This window comes from Mustelus asterias, chromosome 15, assembly GCF_964213995.1.
Source record: "Mustelus asterias chromosome 15, sMusAst1.hap1.1, whole genome shotgun sequence".
Taxonomy (NCBI): domain Eukaryota; kingdom Metazoa; phylum Chordata; class Chondrichthyes; order Carcharhiniformes; family Triakidae; genus Mustelus; species Mustelus asterias.
In genome coordinates, this window is record NC_135815.1 from 62,795,049 (window position 1) to 62,817,969 (window position 22,921).

Sequence of the window (22,921 nt, forward strand, 5' to 3'; positions counted from 1 at the left end):
CGAAGCCTGGGGCTGGTGACCGGAGCTTGGGGCCGGAGACCGGCGCCTGCGGCTGGGGGCCGGGGACTGGGGCCAGGGCTGGGAACGGAGCCGGGATGGAAAGGGGACAGGAGGCCGGGATGGAAAGGGGATGGAAAACCTGGGATGTGAGACTGGGGCTAAAGAGAGTGGGTCTGGGGTAAAAGGAAAGAACAGCCTCAATCTCTCACGCCCAACCCTCTAGCCCCAAATGTGAGGTAATGCATTCTGGAAGGTCTAACACAGATAGGAAATATACAGTAAATGGCAGAACCCTGAAGAGTATTGATAGGCAAAGGGATCTGGGTGTACAGATACACAGGTCACTGAAAGTGGCAATGCAGGTGAAGAAGGTAGTCAAGAAGGCATACGGCATGCTTGCCTTCATCGGCCGGGGTATTGAGTTTAAAAATTGGCAAGTCATGTTGCAGCTTTATAGAACCTTAGTTAGGCCGCACTTGGAATATAGTATTTAATTCTGGTTGACACACTACCAGAAGGATGTGGAGGCTTTGGAGAGCGTACAGAAAAGATTTACCAGGATGTTGCCTGGTATGGAGGGCATTAGCTAAGAGGAGAGGTTGGAGAAACTTGGTTTGTTCTCACTGGAGCGACGGAGGTTGAGGGGAGACCTGATAGAAGTCGACAAGATTATGAGAGGCATGGACAGAGGCCGGGATGGAAAGGAGACAGGAGGCCGGGATGGAAAGGGGACGGGAGGCCGGGATGGAAAGGGGACGGGAGGCCGGGATGGAAAGGGGACGGGAGGCCGGGATGGAAAGGGGACGGGAAGCTTTTTCCCAGGGTGGAAGAATCAATTACTAGGGGGCATAGGTGTAAGGTGCGAGGGGCAAGGTTTAAAGGAGATGTACGAGGCAGATTTTTTACACAGAGAATGGCAGGTGCCTGGAACTCGTGGAGGTAGTGGAAGCGGATACAGTAGTGACTTTTAAGGGACTTCTTGACAAGTACATGAATAGGATGGGAATAGAGGGATATGGTCCCCGGAAGGGTAGGGGGTTTTAGTTAAGTCGGGCAGCATGGTCGGTGCAGGATTGGAGGGCCGAAGGGCCTGTTCCTGTGCTGTAATTTTCTTTGTTCTTTGGGACGGGTGACCTGGGACAGTACAACAGGATGAGAGCAGATGAAAACCTGGGATGGGAGACTGGGGCTAAAGAGAGTGGGTCTGGGGGCGAAGGAAAGAACAGCCTCAATCTCTCGCCCCCAACCCTCCAGCCCCAATCTCTTGCCCCCAACCCTGATCTCTCGTGCCCAACCCTCCAGCTCCGATCTCTCGTACTCAACCCTCTACCCCAATCTCTCATACTGCTCTAGCCCTGATCTCTCATAATCAACCCTCCAGCCCCAGTCCCAATTTTGCAATATTCCCACGCCATCCCAGTCTTGATCTTTTGACAGTACACTGCACCTCCACAGCCTAAGTCATCATGTTAATGTTATGATTCTGTAAGTGCCAGTTGTGCGCTGTCATGAAGCACAAAGGGTGGTGATGCCAGGGTATACAAGGGCGGCACGGTGGCACAGTGGTTAGCACTGTTGCTTCACAGCTCCAGGGTCCCGGGTTCGATTCCCGGCTCGGGTCACTGTCTGTGTGGAGTTTGCACATTCTCCTCGTGTCTGCGTGGGTTTCCTCCGGGTGCTCCGGTTTCCTCCCACAGTCCAAAAAATGTGCGGGTGAGGTTGATTGGCCAGGTTAAAAAAATTACCCCTTAGAGTCCTGGGATGCGTAGGTTAGAGGGATTAGCGGATAAAATATGTGGGGGTAGGGCCTGGGTGGGATTGTGGTCGGTGCAGACTCGATGGGCCGAATGGCCTCCTTCTGCACTGTAGGGTTTCTGTGATTTCTATGACTTCTATGACAGGTAAAAGCTGCAGTTTACCTGGGCTGTGAGAAGCAGTGCCAGGGAAATATATGCCCACTTTGAGGACATTTGGCAACATTATCGTTGATAATGTAACTAATACTACTAGCAGGCCATCACAGATTGGATTCAACTGTCCCATTAAATTTCGTCAAGATAAAGGCTATATCAAAAGAAAAAAGTTATTTTAAATTAACAAAATACCATTAAACTGCAATGCAATATATAATTAGATTTTAGAAAAACATTACTGTATATCTTGTTATCCCAACAATGAAGACTACACTAAGCCAGCACCTTATTTGGAAGTTGCTCAGTTGATAATCCCATTCCCTATCCAGTTTGATTCTTGGGAATGATATTTTCATAATTTCTGTTTCACAGTGATGGGGTAAGTAGACACTTGATTCAATTTTTAGTTCACTTAATAAATACATTTCATTGTGAAATTGCTGCCACCAATCTCACTTCAGGAAGACCTTTCTAAGTTCTTCAATGTCACATCAAAGTAAAGTAAAGTTTATTTATGAGTCACAAGGCGGCTTATATTCACATTGCAATGTAGTTACCGTGAAAATCCCCTATCACAGGTGGTTTGTGGGTACCCCTACAGAGGAAACAAAGGTTGGTGCCACTTCCTATTGTGTTAGCTCTATAATGTTGGGTATTTGAGCCACCTGGAATACATGGCCAAAGCTCAATCCAAATTGATCTGATGTCTCATTTCCACAAACCTGCCATTGTGACCCCTTAACTGATCAAGTTTGTGTCAGCCAAAACGGTCTACCCAGCCAATTCCCACAATTCAGTTCTTGGTCCATAGCCTTGTAGATTAGCTCAGGTAACTTCTGTACCCTCTCCGGTGTGGTCCTATCCTTCCAAATGACAGTAACCTAGCTGTATCTAACTAGGGTTTTATACAGTTCTAGTGTGACCTCCCTTCTCTTATATTTCGGGCCTCAACTAATAAAGGAAAGTATCCTGTAGGCCTTGTTAATCACCTCATATACCTGTTCTGTAACCTTCAGGGATTTGTGGGCATGTAGGCCAAGATTCATCCGTTCCTCTACATTTCTCAGTCTCCCATCATTTATTGTGTTTCCCCATGACTAGGTTGTTCTTCCCAAATGGGTTTCCTCACACTTCTCCAGATTGAATAGCATCTTCCATTTTTCTGATTTGCAGGATTTTCCATGCCTCATACCGCGTGCTTCATGTCAGTAGAGGCAGCCCACCATTGACAAGTGGTGGGAACTTCATGACCCGTCGCTGGCAATGGGATTTCTTGTTCAATCCCATGACGGGGTCCGACATTGACAGGAAGAAGATCCCACCAGTGGGAATGGCCAGAAAAATTCCAGCCATGTCTGTGCTTTCTTGACTACCCCTCCCTCCACACAGATCCCCCCATACCCTGTAGTTCCTTTGCCTCCCTTCACCACATTTTTCCCACCTCCCATTCAATCCCATGGAAATTGAAGCACAATGGAGTCCCTTCCATTTCATTGCAAGACCTCCACAAAAATTCCCAGCTCTGAGCATTGATATCTTCCTGCAGTCAACAGCCTTCATTCTCATGACCAACCACATGACCAATTTTTGTGTCACATACAAACTTCATATCTCTTGACTCTACATTTAAGAATTCAAGATTAAACCAATGACATATACACATTAAAGATAATGGATGTGGTACAGAGTCTTGTGAAACCCCATTGGAAACAGCCATCCAACCATAGAAACACATAGAACATAGAAAAACTACAGCACAAACAGACCCTTCGGCCCACAAGTTGTGCCGAACACATCCCTACCTTCTAGACCTACCTATAACCCTCCATCCTATTAAGCTCCATGTACTCATCCAGGAGTCTCTTAAAAGACCCTATTGAGTTCGCCTCCACCACCACTGACGGCAGCCGATTCCACTCGCCCACCACCCTCTGTTTGAAAAACTTACCCCTAACATCTCCCCTGTACCTATCCCCCAGCACCTTAAACCTGTGTCCACTCGTAGCAGACATTTCCACCCTGGGAAAAGGCCTCTGAGAGTCCACCCGATCTATGCCTCTCAACATCTTATACACCTCTATTAGGTCTCCTCTCATCCTTCGTCTCTCCAAGGAGAAAAGACCGAGCTCCCTCAGCCTATCCTCATAAGGCATGCCACTCAATCCAGGCAACATCCTTGTAAATCTCCTCTGCACCCTTTCAATCTTTTCCACATCCTTCCTATAGTGAGGCGACCAGAACTGAGCACAGTACTCCAAGTGGGGTCTGACGAGGGTCTTATATAGCTGCATCATTATCCCCGGACTCCTAAACTCAATCCCTCGATTGATAAAGGCCAGCACACCATACGCCTTCTTAACCACCTCCTCCACCTGCAGGGCCAATTTCAGAGTCCTATGGACCCGGACCCCAAGGTCCTTCTGATCCTCTACAGTACTAAGAGTCTTTCCCTTTATATTGTACTCCTTCATCCCATTTGACCTACCAAAATGGACCACGACGCATTTATCTGGGTTGAAGTCCATCTGCCACTTGTCCGCCCAGTCTTGCATCCTATCTATGTCCCTCTGTAACTTCTGACATCCCTCCAGACTATCCACAACCCCACCAACCTTCGTGTCGTCGGCAAACTTACCAACCCATCCCTCCACTTCCTCATCCAGGTCATTTATGAAAATTATGTTGACCATTTTAAAAAATGTATTCATTCATGGGGTGTTGCTGGCTAGGTCAGCGTTGATTGCCAATGGCTGGGATCTTCCGTGCCCAGTTGAGGCAGGCATATTGGGTGGCGCAACTGGAAATTGTTGCCAGAAGGTCCTAGGCCCATTTCCAGCAGTGTGAATGCAGGATGCAATAGTCCCCTCCCCCCATCAATGGCCTATCACACCTCGAAATTCAGAATATTATTACAATAACTTTGCATTTAATTATAGATTCTGGCCACACGCCAGAAACCCTCCCCCACATTAATTTTAAATCCCACCTCGGAGTGCTCTCAAAAGTGCATAACATATGACTGGTTTCAAAAGGCTTTCACCTGGAGAGCTGAACTTTTATGGGGGACTCGGATGCAAACAACATAGCACAGCTCCCACAGGTCCCAATTCAAGGAAGCAGCTTTATGGATTAGGTGGGGAGGATCATAGACAAGCCATCACAGCAGCTCCTTCATGGCTGCCTTATGGTGCTGAGGCACAGTGCTGCATTAGTGGGAGACAATGATTACGTCGGCTATGCTGATGGCACATTTTGATGGTGGAGCCAAATATGTGAATGTAAAGGACAAGGCTGCAATGTTTGCAACCATCTTCGGTGAGAAATGCTGAGTGGATGATCTAACCTTGGCCTCCTCCATCACAGTTGTTGGTGTTGAAGCCAATTCAATTCAGTGCATACAATATAACAAAATGACTGAGTGCATTAAATGCAGCAAAGGCAATGGGCCCTGACTGTATTCTGACTGTGGTGCTGTAGAATCATGCTTTCGAACTAGTTGTGCATATGCCAGTACAGCTACAATACTGGCATCTACCCAACAATGTGCAAAAGGCAGGATAATTTCATCCAATCCATTCAATTATCATCCTACTCATCTCCCTTCAATATGATGAAAAAGTCAATTGTGCTATCAAGTGGCACATACTCATCAATAATGTGCTCACTGATGCTCAGTGTTAGTTCTGCAAGGGAAATTCAGCTCCAGACCTCATTACAGCCTATATCGAAACATGAACAAAAGAGATTAATTCCACAAGTATGGTAAGAGTGGCTGCTCTTGCCATTAAGACAATCTGAACGCTGCATCAAGATGCTGTAGTAAAATTGAAGAGATTGGAAATCAGGGGGAAGACTCCACAGGTTGGAGAGTAATCAGCTCAGTCCCAAAACATCGCTGCAGGATTCCCTCAGGTCAGTCTCTTGAGCCCAACAACTTGCCGATGCTTCACAATGACATTCTTTCCATCATAATGTAGGGTGTTGGGGAGAGTTACAGAACAAAGAGATCTAGGGGTACAGGTTCATAGCTCCTTGAAAGTGGAGCCATAGGTGGACAGAGTGGTGAAGAAGGCATTCAGCATGCTTGGTTTCATTGGTCAGAACATTGAATACAAGAGTTGGGACGTTTTGTTGAAGTTGTACAAGACATTGGTAAGGCCACACTTGGAATACTGTGTACAGTTCTGGTCACTCTATTATAGAAAGGATATTTTTAGACTAGAAAGAGTGCAGAAAAGATTTACCAGGATGCTACCAGGACTTGTTGGTTTGAGTTATAAGGAGAGGCTGGATAGACTGGGACTTTTTTCTCTGGAGCGTAGAAGGCTGAGGGGTGATCTTATAGAGGTCTAGAAAATAATGAGGGGCATAGATCAGCTAGTCAATATTTTTTCCCAAAGGTAGGGGAGTCTAAAACCAGAGGGCATAGGTTTAAGGTGAGAAGGGAGAGATACAAAAGTGTCCAGAGGGGCAATTTTTTCACACAGAGGGTGATGAGTGTCTGGAACAAGCTGCTAGAGGTAGTAGTAGAGGCTGGTACGATTTTGTCTTTTAAAAAGCATTTAGACAGTTACATGGCTAAAATGGGTACAGAGGGATATGGGCCAAATGCGGGCAATTGGGACTAGCTTAGGGGTTTAAAAAAACAAGGGCGGCATGGACAAGTTGGGCCAAAGGGCCTGTTTCCATGCTGTAAACCTCTATGACTCTAGAAGATCAAAAGCCAAGATGATTGCAGGTGTGAAACTTTGTTTGCAAACCTTCAGATAACATAGCTTTCTGTGCCTGCAGAAATAATACAACAGGACAGATTGATTTTCTCTACAAACAGCCAGCGTGGACTGATTGGCTCTAACATTCTCCATCTGTGCCATTATGACTTCTGACTTGAACAACATTCAGCTTGTGTTGATGTGGGCAGTAGCATGATGCGAGTGCCATGCAATGACCATCTCCAACAAAATTTGAAACACCTCCTCTTGATATTCAAAGGCAATGCCATCACTGAATCAGAGAATCTCTACAGTGCAAAAGGAGGCTATTTAGCCCATCAAGCCTGCACCGACAATCTCATCCCAGGCCCTATCCCCATACTCCATGTATTTATCCTACTAATTTCCCTGACACTAAGGGGCAACTTGGCATGACCAATCAACCTAACCCGCACATCTTTGGACTGAGAAGGGAAATCGGATTACACAGAGGAAACCCATGCAAACACTGGGAGAATGTGCAAACTCCACACAGAAAGTGACCTGAGGCCGGAATTGAACCTGGGTCACTGGCGCTGTGAGGCAGCAGTATTAACCATTGTCCCGCCATCAACATCACCATTGACAGAAAGTTACCAGGCCAGCCGTATAAATGCTGTGGTTAGAAGAGCAGGTCGGATGCTAGGTATTTTGTGGTGAACGTCTCATCTGACTTCCCAAAACCTGTCCACCATCTACAAAGTGCAAGTCAGGACTGTGATGGAACACTCTCCACTTGTCTGGATGAGTGCAGCTCTAACAACACTCGAAGCTCGACACCATCCAGACAAAGCTTGATTGGCACCCTATCTGAAACATATTCTCTCTCCAACTTTTTGCGTCATGACTGCAGTGTATAACCATCTACAAAATTCACTACCGCAGCATGCCATGGTTTCTTTGAAGCAAAATTTGTGTCCTCAACCACCTTAAAGGACAAAGGCAGCAGATATATGGAAACATCAACATCTCCAAGTTCCCCTCCAAGTAACATACCCTTTTGACCCGGAAGTAGATGATCTTTTCTTCATCATTGCTGGATCAACGTCCCAGCACTCCCTCGTTAACAGCAGTTAGGAGTACCTTCACCACACAGATTGCAGCAGCTCCAGAAAACAAGTCATCACTATTTTCTTCAGTGTAATTTATGGACAGCATTGTGGCACAGTGGTTAGCATTGCTGCTTCACAGCACCAGGGACCTCGGATGACTGTCTGTGTGGAGTTTGCATGTTCTCCCCATGTCTGCGTTAATTTCCTCCGGGTGCTCTGGTTTCCTCCCACAGTCACAAAGATGTGCCAGTTGGGTGGATTGGCCATTCTAAATTGCCCCTTATTGTCAGGGGGACCAGCAGGGTAAATATGTGCGGTAATGGGGATAGGTCCTGGGTGGGATTGTTATCGGTGCAGGCAAAATGGCCTTCTCCTGCACAGTAAGAAGTCTCACAACACCAGGTTAAAGTCCAACAGGTTTACTTGGGAGACTTTAACCTGGTGTTGTGAGACTTCTTACTGTGTTTACCCCAGTCCAACGCCGGCATCTCCACATCATGACTTCTCCTGCACTGCAGGGATTCTATGATTCCTCGATGATTAGAGATGCGTAATAAATCTTGGCCTTGCCTGTGATGTCCACATGCAGTCAATTAATAAATTAAAAAAGAATGCCTATAAACACAGACTCACAAAACAGTCAATTTTGTGTTTGAAGTGAGATTTCGTGTGAACTTACCAGGTGGCCTGACAATAATCTGTGGATCATCTGTAAGAACAGAAAAAAAGTGTTCAAATATTGGTGGTATTTTGATTACATTAATGAAACAGTTGTTCAACACATTAACAAGTAACTCATCCTCTACGTTAAAAATGTGGGGCAAGATTTTCCAGCCATTCATGCCAGTGGATTCTCTGGTCCCGCTGCAGTGAACGGAGATATGGCTAAGTGGCAAATTCTCCATCCTTGCTGGCAGCAGTGGCAGGTTGTGAACAGTCAGACAAATCTGGCCGTAGATTTGTAAGAACATACGAAATCAGGCAATATGGCTTTGCCATTCAATAAGATCGTATTTGAACCTCTATAAATTCCACTTTCCCACCCAATCCCCATTTCCACTGATTACCATGATGTCTGTGAATCTGTTGATATTAGTCGTGGACTATACGCACCGAGTGAGCATTCGCAGCCCTCTAGAGAATGCCAAAGATTGACAATCATCAAAGTGAATCAATTTCTTCACATCGAGTTTTTCAAGGAAGTGATGAAGATGATAGATGAGGGAAAGGCAGTGGATGTTGTATACATGGACTTCAGTAAAGCCTTTGACAAGGTACCTCATGGTAGACTGGTACGCAAGGTGAAGTCACGGGATCAAAGGAGAGCTAGCAAGATGGATACAGAACTGGCTTGACCATAGAAGACAGAGGGTAGCAGAAGAGGGGTCCTTTTCTGAATAGAAGGCTGAAACTAGCAGTGTTCCACAGGGATCAGTTCTAGGACCTTTGTTGTTCATAGTATATACAAAATGATTCGGAGGGAAATGTAGCTGGTCTGATTAGTAAGTTTGCAGATGACACAAAAATTGTTGGAGTTGTGGATAGTGAAAAGGATTGTCAGAGGATACAGCAAGATATAGACCGGTTGGAGACTTGGGTGGAGAAATGGCAGGTGGAGTTTAACCGGGACAAGTGTGAGATAATGCATTTTGGAAGATAAGTATAAGAATTGGCGGGTCATGCTGCAGCTGTACAGAACCTTAGTTAGACCTCATTTAGAATATTGTGTACAATTCTGATCACCACACTACCAGAAGAATGTGGATGCTTCAGAGAGGGTACAGAAGAGGTTTACCAGGACGTTGCCTGGCCTGGAGGGTATTAGCTATGAGGAGAGGTTGGATAAACTTGGTTTGTTCTCACCGGAACGACGGAGGTTGAGGGGTGACCTGATAGAGGCCTACAAGATTATGAGTGGCATGGACAGAGTGACTAGTCAGATGCTCTTTCCTAGGGTAGAAAAGTCAAGTACATAGGTTTAAGGTGCATAGGGAAAAGTTTAGAAGAGATGTGTGAGGCAAGTTTTTTTTTCACAGAGGGTGGTGAATGCCTGGAACGCGCTGCCTGGGAAGGTGGTGGGAGCAGTTACGATTGCGACATTTAAGGGGCAACTAGATGAATACCTGAATAGGATGGGAATGGGAGGATACAGACTCCGTAAGTGCATACGGTTTTAGTTTAGGCAGGCTTCAAGATCGGCGCAGGCTTGGAGGGCCGAAGGGCCTGTTCTTATGCTGTACCTTTCTTTGTTCTTCTTATCTCAATCCTAAATGGCTGACTTGTTACCCTGAGACCATGGTCCCTAGTTTTTTATCTCCAGCCAGGGCAAGCAATTCGTCAAGCCCTCCAGGAATTTTATATTTTTCAATGAAATCACCTCACATTCTTCTAAACTCTAGAGAATATAGGCCATCCTGCTCACCCTCACCTCATCAGACAGCCCTCTTATCCCAGGAACCAATCTAGTATTCCAGATGTACTCTCACCAAAGTCCTATAAAATTGCAACAAGACAATCTCACCTCATACATTCTCCCTACATTATTTAATTGGCTGTAAAGCTCTTTGAGATATCTGGTAGTCATGAAAAGTGCTATATAAATGTAACACCACTTCTTCTTATCCTTTTATACTCTGAGCTCTTTGCAATAAAGGTTAACATACCATTTGCCTGTAGTTAAATGTTAACTTTCTCTGATTCATGTACAGATATATTGTTGTACCTGCAGTCTGCAGGTACAACAGGTGATCAAGAAGGCAAATGGGATGTTGGCCTATATTGCGAAGGGCACAGAATATAAAAGCAGGGATGTCTTGATGCACCTGTACAGGGCATTGGTGAGGCCGCAGCTGGAATACTGTGTGCAGTATTGGTCCCCTTATATGAGGAAGGATATATTGGCATTGGAGGGAGTGCAGAGAAGGTTCACCAGGTTGATACCGGAGATGAGGGGTTTGGATTATGAGGAGAGGCTGAGGAGATTGGGTTTGTACTCGTTGGAGTTTAGAAGGATGAGGGGGGATCTTATGGAGACTTATAAGATAATGCGGGGGCTGGATAGGGTGGAGGCGGAGAGATTCTTTCCACTTAGTAAGGAAGTTAAAACTAGAGGACACAGCCTCAAAATAAAGGGGGGTCGGTTTAAGACAGAGTTGAGGAGGAACTTCTTCTCCCAGAGGGTGGTGAATCTCTGGAATTCTCTGCCCACTGAGGTGGTGGAGGCTACCTCGCTGAATATGTTTAAAGCGCGGATGGATGGATTCCTGAGCGGTAAGGGAATTAAGGGTTATGGGGATCAGGCGGGTAAGTGGTACTGATCCACGTCAGATCAGCCATGATCTTATTGAATGGCGGGGCAGGCTCGAGGGGCTAGATGGCCTACTCCTGCTCCTATTTCTTATGTTCTTATGTTCTTATATCCCAGTGAAGGAGGAGGATTCCAGGAAGTTAAGGATAGTATTAAGTGGAAAGAAAAAACATGCAATGTGGCAAATATTAGTGGTACGCCAGAGGACTGGAAAGTTTTAAAAACCATCAAAAGACGACTAAAAAAAAATAAAGAGGGAGAAGATAAACCATGAGGGTAAACTAGCAAATAATACAAAAATGGACAGCAAGAGCTTCTTTAAATATATGAAAAGGAAAAGAGAGGCCAAAATGAACATAGGCCCTTTCGAGAATGAGACTGGGGAAATAACAATGGGGAACCAGGAAATATCAGAGGAATTAAACTAACACTTTGCATCAGTCATTGGGAAAAAGTTAGAGTCCATTCTAAAGGATGTAATAGCACAGCATTTAGAAATGCATAATATAATCAAGCAGAGTCAACATGGCTTGATGAAGGGGAAATCAAGCCTGAGAAATTTATTAGAATTCTTTGAGGTGGTTGAGCAGGATAGATAAAGGAGAATCAGTAGATAGAATATAATCGGATTTCCAAAATGTTTCCAAAAGATAAGAGTCTATAGTGTTGGGCACTGTATCTTAGCATTGATAGAGGATTGGCTAACTAATAGAAGTCAGTGATGGGATAAGAGGGGCATTTTCGGGATGACAACTTGTAACTAGTGGTGTGTCACAGGGGTCAGTGTTGGGGCCACAATTATTTACAACATATATTAATGATTTGGATGAGAGAAGTGAATGTACTATTGCCAAGTTTATGGATGACACAAAAATAGATAGGAAGGCAAGTGGTGAGGATGACATGGTCTATAAAGGGATATAGACGGTTTAAGTGAGTGGGCAAAAACTTAGCAGATAGAATATAATGTAGGAAAATGTGAAGTTATGAAGTTTAATTCTTTCCATTGAAGTGAATAATTTCACACTTCCATACATCGGCCAGCTAACTTCTTGGTTAATCACTGAACTGGTCTCCATCCCTTTGAAGCCTCTTTGTACCATCCCCATAGCTTGCTTTCTCACCTAGCTTTGTCATAGAGTCATAGAGTTTTACAGCACAGAAAGTTAGCAAACCTGGACGTATTATTTTCAGCTTCTTAATTGTGATCTTAGCAGAGTAGATATTATTGTGATAACTGTTTCATTGGGAGGAGGGTGGATAAGTAGAGGATGTGGGTTAGCTAATTGGTAAGAGAACCAGAGGATAGAGGAACAGATTTATTTTATGCTGTGGGGTATTATGCATTGCCTGAAAGAGCAAATCCCATGGTAACTTTCAAAAAGGAACAGGATATAGTATATGGTTGCAAAGGAAAACATATTGCAATGGGGGAAAAGCAGGGGAATGGAACTAATTACATAGTTTGTTCAAAAGGTCAACATGACACAATGGACCAAGTGACCTCACAATGGACCAAGTGTACTATGATAGTTAGTGAAGTTATTACTTAAGTAAAGGAAAACATTAGAACAAAGAACAAAGAAAGTCCAGCACAGGAACAGGACCTTTGGCCATCCAACCCTGCTCCGACCATGCTGCCCGATTTAACTAAAACCCCCTACCCTTCCAGGGACCATATCCCTCTATTCCCATCCTATTCATGTGCTTGTCAAGACGCCCCTTAAAAGTCACTACCGTATCTGCTTCCACTACCTCCCCCGGCAACGAGTTCCAGGCACCCACTACTCTCCGTGTAAAAAATATGCTTCGTACATCTCCTTTAAACCTTGCCCCTTGCACCTTAAACCTATGCCCCCTAGTAATTGACTCTTCCACCCTGGGAAAAAGCTTCTGACTATCCACTCTGTCCATGCCTTTCATAATCTTGTAGACTTCTATCAGGTCGCCCCTCAATCTCCGTCGTTCCAGTGAGAACAAACCAAGTTTCTCAAACCTCTCCTCATAGCTAATGTCCTCCATACCAGGCAACATCCTGGTAAATCTTTTCTGTACCCTCTCCAAAGCCTCCAAATCCTTCTGATGTGACGACCAGAATTGAACACTATATTCCAAGTGCGGCCGAACTAAGGTTCTATAAAGATGCAACATGACTTGCCAATTTTTAAACTCAATGCCCCGGCCGATGAAGGCAAGCATGCCGTATGCCTTCTTGACTACCTTCTCCACCTGCATTGCCACTTTCAGTGACCTGTGTACCTGTACACACAGATCCCTTGAGACTTGGAATTTGTGAACATTCACTGCAATTTGGAAAATTGCATATATTTTGAGTGCTCCAGATCTAACTTTCCAAATGTGTTCTTGTATTATGAATCATGAATAGAGTGGATCTTGTGCAGGATTTCCTCTGCTGCAGTTTCAGGGGGCAAGGCCTCACATTGGGTTGGCAGGCTGGGAAATTCAGCCAAATACAAAGCTTTTAGAAAAGAGTGCTGCATAATTTTGAAGAGGTTAATTGAGGGAATTTCGCAATCCTGTCTTCATGGATGGGAGAATGAGTCAGGGAATTACACACCGCATTCATCTCTGACTAGTGCATAGTGTAATTAATCCTGATATTACTGTGATTGATAAAACATGTTCAGCGTTGTGCATATAAAGATTACATAGAACATAGAACAGTACAGCACAGAACAGGCCCTTCGGCCCACGATGTTGTGCCGAGCTTTGTCTGAAACCCAGATCAAGCTATTCCCTCCCTATCATCCCGAAGTGCTCCATGTGCCTATCCAATAGTTTCTTAAATGTTCCTAAAGTTTCTGACTCCACTATCCCTGCAGGCAGTCCATTCCACACCCCAACCACTCTGAGTAAAAAACCTACCTCAGACATCCTTCCTATATCTCCCACCATGAACCCTATAGTTATGCCCCCTAGTTACCGCTCCATTCACCCGAGGAAATAGTCTTTGGACATTCACTCTATCTATCCCCCTCATCATCTTATAAACCTCTATCAAGTCTCCTCTCAACCTCCTCCGCTCCAAAGAGAAAAGCCCAAGTTCCCTCAACCTTTCCTCATAAGACCTACCGTCCAAACCAGGCAGCATCCTGGTAAATCTCCTTTGCAGTCTTTCCAGTGTCTCCACATCCTTCTTATAGTGGGGTGACCAGAGCTGCACGCAATATTCCAAATGTGGTCTCACCAAGGTCCTATACAGTTGCAGCATAACCCCACGGCTCTTAAACTCAAACCCCCTGTTAATGAACACCAACACACTATAGACCTTCTTCACGGCTCTATCCACTTGAGTGGCAACCTTCAGAGATCTGTGGATATGAACCCCAACATCTCTCTGTTCCTCCACATTCTTCAGAACCCTACCTTTGACCCTGTAATCCACATTCAAATTTGTTCTGCCAAAATGAATCACCTCGCATTTATCAGGGTTAAACTCCATTTGCCATTTTTCAGCCCAGCTCTGCATCCTATCTACATCTCTTTGCAGCCTACAACAGCCCTCCACCTCATCCACTACTCCTCCAATTTTGGTGTCATCAGCAAATTTACTGATCCACCCTTCAGCCCCCTCCTCCAAGTCATTTATAAAAATTACAAATAGCAGAGGACCAAGCACTGATCCCAGAGGACATTCATTAACATTCATTATGCATTTTTAGTTGTATTTCTGGGATGTGGGTAATGCTGCATTTGTTGAAATCTTCAATGACAGAAGATAGCAGCCTCCTTCTTGATAGATTACTTATAACCACTGGAGCATTGGGGCCTCAAATTTGCAGTTCCTGCCAGAGGTAAAAATCAACATCAGAATTCTGGGGTGGAATCAATTTTACAAAGCAAGGATGGGCCTGCGGAAGTATCACTGCCCTGTAGAGGAAGCCCACCACTTTTGGGGAAGGATTGCTTCACTTCAGTTCCTGCTGGAGCACCGTAAATAGACAGTTCAAGTTCAATGCTGGATGACCGTGAATGAGTCCTACTGGTACCTAAGAGGTAGCTGCAGAAGATAGGAGGAGAAGGGGATAGAAATTAAGATATCCTGCTGTAACAATGGCTTTACTGTGTCCCTAGTGCTCATCTTGCTGCGAGTTAAAAATACTGAATCAGTTCTGAAGGGAACTCAGCTACAGTATTGTGCTCCTATCCATCTTTTAAATATGGGTGAAGTGGGAAGAGGGTAGCTGGCTGACATCTCCAGGAAGAAATTTCAGGTCAAGAATCAACTGTATAATATGGGACTGGAGTCACACTAGGCGAGACTGAATATGGTGGCAGAGTTAGATCACTGAAACCAGTTGTGTTTCACTGTCATGCTTTCCTGGTGCCAATCCATAGGTTACCTGTATTGAATAGGCATTGAACTGAATCTCACTACTTGCATCATAACATTTGAAAATCTGATCCAAACTCTCAATCGCTGGGTTGTGAATCCAGTACCATACTCATTGAAAATGTCATACATCACCTGATTCTGTTATAAAAGTCAAGGCTTCACTGATAGGGCCATAGCCATATGGGTTCTTTGCTTGAATTTTGAAATAATATCTGAAAGATAGCAAGTATTAGCAATTAATTATTTAACTCAAGTTTGGCTTACAAGATACCAATCCAATATTCTAGTTAAAACAGATAGCATGTTCCATTCTATATTAATGAATCAGAGTACACAAAACCTAAATCAATATTCGATCAGGAGCATGCAGAGATTTACATGTCAGTCACAAGCAAAGTTCCTCAATTCAAGTCAGCACTCAGAAAATACGGGCCGGAATTTTCCAGCCGTTCACACCCTGCCGCCACTGCCAGCGAGGATGGAGAATTTGGTGCTCAGCCAAATCTCCATTCACTGCAGTGGGATCAGAGAATCCTGCTGGCATGAATGGCCGAAATTTTGTTCTGATTAATTAAAACGCAAAAACCTCTCAGCAAAGAATGCAATGTGCATCTTTCATCACCGTCCCAACTTAAAACAGCTGTTAGCAATGCTTCTGAGATAAACATAGAAGATAGGAGCTGGAGCAGCCATTTGGTCCTTCGAGCCTGCTCGGCCATTCATTACGATCATGGCTGATCGTCCAACTCAATAGCCTAATTTTGTTTTCTCCCCATAACCTTTGATCCCATTTGCCCCAAGTGCTATATCTAGCCGCCTCTTGAATACATTCAATGTTTTGGCATCAACTACTTCCTGTGGTAATTCTTTGGGTTAAGAAATGTCTCCTCACCCCTGTCCTAAGTGGTCTATCCCAAATCCTCAGACTGTGACACCTGGTTCTGAACTCCCCCACCACGGGAACATCTTCCCTGTCTAGTCCTGTGAGAATTTTATAAGTCTCTATGAGTTCCTCCTCATTCGTCTGAACTCCAGCAAAAACAAACCTAACTTAGTCAATCTCTTCTCATACATCCCCAGAATCAGCCTGGTAAACCTTTGCTGCACTCCCTCGAGAGCAAGAAAATCCTTCCTCAGGAAAGGAGACCAAAACTGCACACAATACTCTAGGTGTGGCCTCACCAAGGCCCTGTATAATTGCAACAACACATCCCTGCTCCTGTACTCGAAACTTCTTGCAATGAAGGCCAACATGCCATTTACCTTCTTTACTGCCTGCTGCACCTGCATGCTTATCTTCAGCGACTGGTGCACAGGGACACCTAGGTCCCGCTGCACTCTCCCCTCTCCCAAGTTCAAGTAGTAACCTGTCTTCTTGTTTTTGCTTCCAAAGTGAATAATAAGAACATAAGAAATAGGAGCAGGAGTAGGCCATCTAGCCCCTCGAGCCTGCCCCGCCATTCAATAAGATCATGGCTGATCTGACGTGGATCAGTACCACTTACCCGCCTGATCCCCATAACCCTTAATTCCCTTACCGCTCAGGAATCCATCCATCCGCGCTTTAAACATATTCAGCGAGGTAGCCTCCACCACCTCAGTGGGCAGAGAATTCCAGAGATTCACCACCCTCTGGGAGAAGAAGTTCCTCCTCAACTCTGTCTTAAACCGACCCCCCTTTATTTTGAGGCTGTGTCCTCTAGTTTTAACTTCCTTACTAAGTGGAAAGAATCTCTCCGCCTCCACCCTATCCAGCCCCCGCATTATCTTATAAGTCTCCATAAGATCCCCCCTCATCCTTCTAAACTCCAACGAGTACAAACCCAATCTCCTCAGCCTCTCCTCATAATCCAAACCCCTCATCTCCGGTATCAACCTGGTGAACCTTCTCTGCACTCCCTCCAATGCCAATATATCCTTCCTCATATAAGGGGACCAATACTGCACACAGTATTCCAGCTGCGGCCTCACCAATGCCCTGTACAGGTGCATCAAGACATCCCTGCTTTTATATTCTATCCCCTTCGCAATATAGGCCAACATCCCATTTGCCTTCTTGATCACCTGTTGTACCTGCAGACTGGGCTTTTGCATCTCATGCACAAGGACCCCCAGGTCCCTTTGCACGGTAGCATGTTTTAATTTGTTTCCATTGAGATAGTAATCCCATTTGTTATTATTTCCTCCAAGGTGTATAACCTCGCATTTCTCAACGTTATACTCCATTTGCCATATCCTCGCCCACTCACTCAGCCTGTCCAAATCTCTCTGCAGATCTTCTCCGTCCTCCACACGATTCACTTTTCCACTTATCTTTGTGTCGTCTGCAAACTTCGTTACCCTACACTCCGTCCCCTCCTCCAGATCATCTATATAAATGGTAAACAGTTGCGGCCCGAGTACCGATCCCTGCGGCACGCCACTAGTTACCTTCCTCCAACCGGAAAAACACCCATTTATTCCGACTCTTTGCTTCCTGTCGGATAGCCAGTCCCCAATCCACTTTAACACACTACCCCCAACTCCGTGTGCCCTAATCTTCTTCAGAATAACCTCACATTTATCCAAATTATACTGCATCTGCCATTGATTTGCCCACTCACCCGACCTGTCCAGATCATTCTGAAGGATCTCTGAATCCTCATCACAGTTCACCCTCCCACCCAACTTGGTATCATCTGAAAACTTTGAGATGTTACATTTTGTTCCCTCATCCAAATCATATATTGTGAATATATGGGGTCCCAGCATCGATCCCTGTGGCACCCCACTAGTTACTGCCTGCCAATTTGAAAAGCACCCATTAATTCCTACTCTTTGTTTCCTCTCTGCCAACCAGTTTTCTATCCATCTTAATACAGTTCCCCCAATCCCATGCGCTTTAATCTTGCACGATAATCTCTTATTCAGGACTTTGTCAAACTCTCAACCTTGTGTTTAAATCATGCTATGGTTATACTCCTTCCCTATCCGTATAACCTCCTTCAGCCCACAACCCTCTCCATTCTTAAATTTAAAGTTAAAGTTTATTTATTAATCACAAGTAGTCTTACATTAACACTGTAATGAAGTTACTGTGAAAATCTCCTAGTCGCCACACTCCGGCATCTGGTACAGAGGGAGAATCTAGCATGGCCAATGCAGCTAACCAGCACAACCTTCAGACTGTGGAAGGAAACCGAAGCACCCGGAGGAAACCCACACAGACACAGGGAAAATGTGCAAACTCCACACAGACAGTGACCCAAGCCGGGAATTGAACCCAGATCCCTGGAGCTGTGAGACAGCAGTGCTAACCACTGTGCCTTGTATTTTCCTCTTGCTTCACACCTCACTGGTCGCAATTTTTCAGCCTAGCCCCTAAGACATGAGACCCTCTTTAAATCTTCCCTCTTTAATTAAGCTTTTGGTCGCTTCCGAAAATTAATTTTTCCTACATCTCAAGAGCTTATTTTTAAGTTAAAGGTGTTAAAAACATATTAATGTTGTTATAATAATTGACATAATTAAAACATCCAATGAATGCTTTATGTTTTTCCTTCCTGATGACACTGTCTGGAGCACTGCTCCATAAATGTAGATAGTGGCTGTTTTTGCCAAACTTTCAATACTACAGAGCATCATAGTTGAACACAATCCAGTTTTTGCCAGCCATTCACTTTCCATCACGCTTGGCAGGGCAGCTATCAGGAACCTTGACAAACACTGTATTTCCTTTAGCCTTAGCTCCTAACCCTGGCTGACAACAGCTAATTTGGCACATTCTGGCTATAGAATTTGGGGCCTGCAAACCTGGTTTATGGCACAGTGGATGGTGGGTAAAGCCACTTAAGCTATGGTGAGGGTGGGGAGGAGGGAGAATTTCCTCCGTTTTCCATTAGTTTCAGAAGAAAATGCATAGTTTTTTATTAATTTAAAACATTCGTATGGATGGCTGCAAGTAACATTCTCTGGATTCTCCTGACATAGATGATCCCTCCAAGTAAATAATTTAAACAAATGCAATTGCACCCATGTTCTTTAAATGCTCACTAAATTAAATGTTAAATCAACTATCTTTCATCATCCTGACGGCAACATTTGAAATCTTTGTTGATGGTACACGAATAAAATGTTTGTTTGGTAATTGCTAGGTTTATTTATAACATTAAAAAGGGAGGAATACAGATTAATCATTCTGTGGAAATAAGGTTCTAATAGGATAAAATTAAATCCTAGAAGAAGAGGAGATGAGATTCTTTGTGAAGAAGACAGAGTTTTGAACGATATTGTGACTGACATTAATAACGTATATGCTGAGTGGACTGCTAAGCCAATTTGTAAGGCATTTGTCATTTAATGTTCAATTTATAGGTTATGAGTAACCTCAATTTGTATATTGATTCATGTTTAAATTATGTTGATTCTGGGTTTTTGAGTTTAGGAGGTTATCTAAAATAGTAATTATTATTTGCTTTGCTTGACTTTTTCATATAATTTTTTTTAGACTGTGAATTCTTGTAGCTTCTTTTGGTAAATAACTAGGATTTCTGATTTTCTTTTAAAATCACTGGTCTTGTCCGAGATCAAAGCAATAATAAATGTCTAAGCTACTTAGAAGTACACGCAGGTAACAGTGTCTGGAAAATGGCCATTCCCGCTGGTGGGATCTTCCGGTCCTGCCAATGGCAAACCCCCACTGCAGGTTTCCCAGCGGCAGGGGGTACATACAATAGGAAGCCCCATGGATAACAGCAGGACCAGAAGATCCTGCCACCGGCCAATGGTGGGCTACCACCACCCTGCAAAACACAACATGGGGAGGGGGCTCAGAAAATCCCATCCATAGTGTTATACTATTATAATGATCGCATCAATAAATCAACTCCAAGTGCTTTGATATGCAATGTGAATCACAAGCATCTTATTTCTGTTTTGGTAGCATTCAAACCATTAGTGTGTCCATCAAATTCCTTTGTAATAGAAGAGCCATTTTCTGGCAATACAACATTTTGTTCTAGTCTCTAAACTTGTATTAATTAAAATTCTGAAGCAAGCAATCTGTTCAAGAAGTAATCTGGATCAGCCAAGATTGTTGCTAAATGACATGGGTATGAAAACAGGTCTCGTATTTTATGAGAGATGTTTGCAAATCCAGTTGGTCTTGATTTAATTATAGGGCCATATGTAATCAAGCTGTTAAAAATAAAAAGCGTCAAGAAATAACTCATGATGAGATGGTTAAATGGAAAATTATATCATACCAGTTTGGATTCCAAGTTGACTTTGTTGCAATTTTAGTCAATGTGTGTGTTATATTTCACATCTTAAACTCGAAGATTTGATTTATTTCATTTGATGACACGGCAAAAATTGAAATTAAGAGAAGTAAATTCAATCAGAATTTTGTTCACTCCCATAAAGTTTCCAATAGCGTATCTGCATTAACATTAGTTGTGGTGCGAAAAAGAATATACTCTCCTGTCTTAGTCTGTTGGTCAGAAACTGTTGTCAGGACTTCATAGATCAGGTTATGTTCAGTATCAAGGCTACCAGTCAGAAATCAGCAACTCTGAGAAGGGCTCTCTTACTGGAAAAAGGGCTCTCTTATTGGAAAATATGGATCTGATGCAAGCATTCAGGAAGTGAAGTTCATACAATCGAGGAACTGTGACCTATATCAAGTGAATTAACTATTCTCCATCTAAGAAAAAAGAGGTTGACATGAATTCGCCTGATTTCCTGAAAATCAACAAGGGCACTTTTTGTGAACAAAGGTACAAAATTGTGCTCCTTTGAGGATGACATTGCAATTCCTTTGACTCTAATTATAAGCAAAACTCTTGGCTTTGCAAACCAAAGTCCTGTTTCCATAACATGCAAGGATAGGATCTGGGAAACAAAACTCCATTCATGAATGCATTACACCTACTGCGATATTGTTTGGCTACACTTTTAGTGTTAAAAACATACTGTTGATGCTGCAAGAAATGTTGAGATTCTCAGTCAGATTTGTTTAACTACAGATATGTCACTGGTAATTTAAAGGTGAACCACCAGACATCTCAAGCTACAATTAGGACCAATATTCAAAGTTTGAATTATTAAATATTTCACTGCTGGTAACAAATATTGCAATATCTTGATCTCCCTGGGATTCCCTGTTTGATGGCCAGATTTTGAAACTTTCCCCTCAAATTCCAAAACATATTTAATCTGCACCATTTTTTCTCAGTTTTAGTAGTTGAGCCTGCATTAATCATCAGATGGTTTCCAGATCACTGTGACTCTATCACACCCTACATGAGCTCAAGCTTTAGGAATGTCGTAAATGTGTCAGCTCTGTCAAATTCCAGTGAAGCAACAGAATATCTCCTAAGTATAACACAGATCATTTCTAATTTAAAGTTGCCCTACGTCATTGGAGAGCATCTCTGAAAGATCAATATACTGATGTCAACAAAATGAGGAACTGCTTTGGAACTGCCAAATGCCACAGTCCAGTGTAATATTAAAACCACTGAGACTAAAATGTCCCAATATGCTATGTGAGTGGAACACTTAAATATATATATATATATTGGAAGGGGGTTGGGGGCAGTGGTGTGGAGACTGGTCTTCAAGAACTTCCACCTTTATGTGTGGTCTACCAATGACTACAGCTTTTCTATACCATGTCCTTTTGAATGGCGTAGCAAATCACTCAGTTACAAAATATCATTATGTTGAATACCGAGAAAAATATCAGCTAAACCTCTTGGTCACAACCCACTACATCATGTATTGAAGTTACTTCATTGTCTCTGATTTCAGAACTTAGAATTCCTTACTTAACACCATTGTGGGAGAACTATCACACAAGGGCTGCACTGGCTAAAAGTGACAATCCAAACTCACTGAGGATGGCTTGCCAGCATCATCCATATACTGAGAACATTTTTTTTTTAAATCCCAGGATTGTGTACATTTGACCTCAGAACCGCATGTGGGGTAAAGTGGAGTAGAGTGGCAGATACTGGAGTGGAACATAAACATCAGTTTGGTAAAATAGTCTGTAAAACTGCTGGGGGTGGGTCAAATACACAAAGGAAAGTTCACAAAACTGTACAAAGGAATGTTTTGCAGGAAGTCACATGGTTTCTCCAAAATACCTTGTATTTGGCTTCAGATTTTCAATAGGTAAGTGCGTACTGGCTGGTGTGGGCTTTGTAGACCATTTGTTCTGCAGGATGTCGTCATAAGAAGCACTATAGACAAGATAACCTGCAATTGAAATTAAGAGAAGTAAGTTCAATCAGAATTTTGTTCACTCCCATAAAGAAAATCAGTTTCAATTGTCAATCTTTCAACTTATCTTTAATTAGAGGTTAAAATTTCCTTTCATATTCTCTCAGATTAAGCAACTTCACTCGTGAAAAAACCTACTGCTATCCACGAGCTACTTGACTGTGGATGGCTGCATCAACATGATGGCCCTGACGGAAACCTGGCAGAGCGGTGATGGTACCTCGCCCTAAAATGAAGTCTTTCCACCTGGCAATGTCTTCCACCCCTTGCTTTGC

General features: G+C 43.6%; 1 protein-coding gene across 3 annotated transcripts in view; it reads right to left on the reverse strand.

The window, feature by feature from the left end:
- Window positions 1-22,921, reverse strand: part of fndc1 (fibronectin type III domain containing 1) — a 291,318-nt gene that overhangs the window by 22,538 nt on the left and 245,859 nt on the right. For all 3 annotated transcript variants that reach the window (XM_078229984.1, XM_078229982.1, XM_078229985.1), the window contains 3 exons: window positions 22,511-22,622; window positions 15,513-15,592; window positions 8,396-8,425 (listed from right to left, as the gene is read on the reverse strand). In XM_078229984.1, the coding sequence (XP_078086110.1) occupies window positions 8,396-8,425; window positions 15,513-15,592; window positions 22,511-22,622 (222 nt within the window). The remainder of the gene's footprint in view (window positions 1-8,395; window positions 8,426-15,512; window positions 15,593-22,510; window positions 22,623-22,921) is intronic.